At 57.3% G+C, this 1,344-nt stretch overlaps 1 protein-coding gene across 1 annotated transcript; it reads left to right on the top strand.

Moving 5' to 3' along the window:
- Positions 1 to 57: 57 nt before the first annotated feature.
- On the top strand, positions 58 to 1,344 carry MONBRDRAFT_39400 (uncharacterized protein; the record flags this gene model as incomplete). Its single annotated transcript, XM_001751126.1, has 4 exons — positions 58 to 479; positions 623 to 914; positions 1,058 to 1,164; positions 1,286 to 1,344. Coding segments are annotated over exons 1-4 (585 nt in total), but the record flags the coding sequence as incomplete, so codon positions are not given.

Below are 1,344 nucleotides of genomic sequence, written 5' to 3'. Positions count from 1 at the left end.
GAGCTTTGAGAGAGAGAGAGATGAGTCAAGTGTGATGTGACGTGACGCGACCCCCACCCCCCAACAGCAACAACAGTAACCAACAAAACGAGTTGTTGGGGGTTCCAAGAAATGGCAGCCAGCCAAGTGGACCGTTGTCCCGCAAGTGGCACGGGACATGCCTGGTTGACCATCCGCTTGACATGTGGGTTTGATGACAGGCGCTGCTGGATGCTGTGATGGGTGGGGGGGTTGGTACACCGATGTTTCCACGGCACACCACCACCTGAGGGTTGAAGTGTGTGTGTGTGTGTGTGTGTGTTCAGTGGCGAGTCGGGTGTCATTTTTCATCTGCTCCTGCTCCGCGCTTCATGACGCTGCTGCTCGCCCGCGCTTTTGCTCCTGCTCGGTCTCAACTTGGCAAAGCCTTGCTACGATCACGATTCTCGACGACCGCTGCCGTTTGTAGCTCTACATCATCTGCCACCATGGCTCTCAAGGTGGGTGGCGATCATGTGTCTGCCCTCGGAAAGGAAGCTCGGGGCTTGACACTTGTGTACCACTTGACCCATGATGGTTCGGGAGAGGGTGTTGGCGGTACGCATCGTTTCGGGTCCCTCGGCTCACAGTCTGGTTGGTATAGGTTGGTGACACCATTCCCGACGCCACCGTCTCGGAGACGGACCTGTACACGACCCTCAAGCTCCGCGAGCTCTTCGCCGGCAAGAAGGGCATTCTCTTTGGCATTCCTGGTGCCTTTACCCCCGGCTGCCACAAGACCCATCTGCCAGGCTACGTCCAACGCGCCGAGGAACTCAAGGGCAAGGGCATTGACGTCATTGCCTGCATGGGTGTGAACGATCCCTTTGTCATGGCTGGCTGGGGCGAGACCGTCGGCGCCACTGGCAAGGTTCGCATGCTCGCCGACAAGGATGGTACGTATCGAGCGAAACCGGCTCTATTATGGGGGGTCACCCCCGCCGACCAATTGTGTGTCTGTTTATCGCCACCACGCTGACTGGCCTCACTCATCACTTGCCACCCGATATCATCGGTCTGTTTTGGTTTTGTATTGTAGCCTCGGCCTCAAAGGCGCTTGGTGTTTACTGGGAGGGCTCTGAAGCCATCTTCGGCTCGGGCCGTTGCAAGCGTTTCAGCATGCTCATCGAGGATAACATCATCAAGGTTAGCCACTCGTTGATCGCAAGGGGTTGGGGGCGGGGTTTCTTTTGATACCTGGGCATCTTGACCCAAGTTTGACCTCGCGCGCTTTCTTGACCCTCAACATTTTCCCGTCTCTTTCTAGGTTATCAACGTGGAGCCTGACAACGGCGGCCCCTCCTGCAGCCTGGTCGAGCCCCTGCT

Source organism: Monosiga brevicollis, genomic scaffold (genome assembly GCF_000002865.3).
Source record: "Monosiga brevicollis MX1 MONBRscaffold_393 genomic scaffold, whole genome shotgun sequence".
Taxonomy (NCBI): domain Eukaryota; class Choanoflagellata; order Craspedida; family Salpingoecidae; genus Monosiga; species Monosiga brevicollis.
This window is presented reverse-complemented; position numbering and strand designations above follow the sequence as displayed.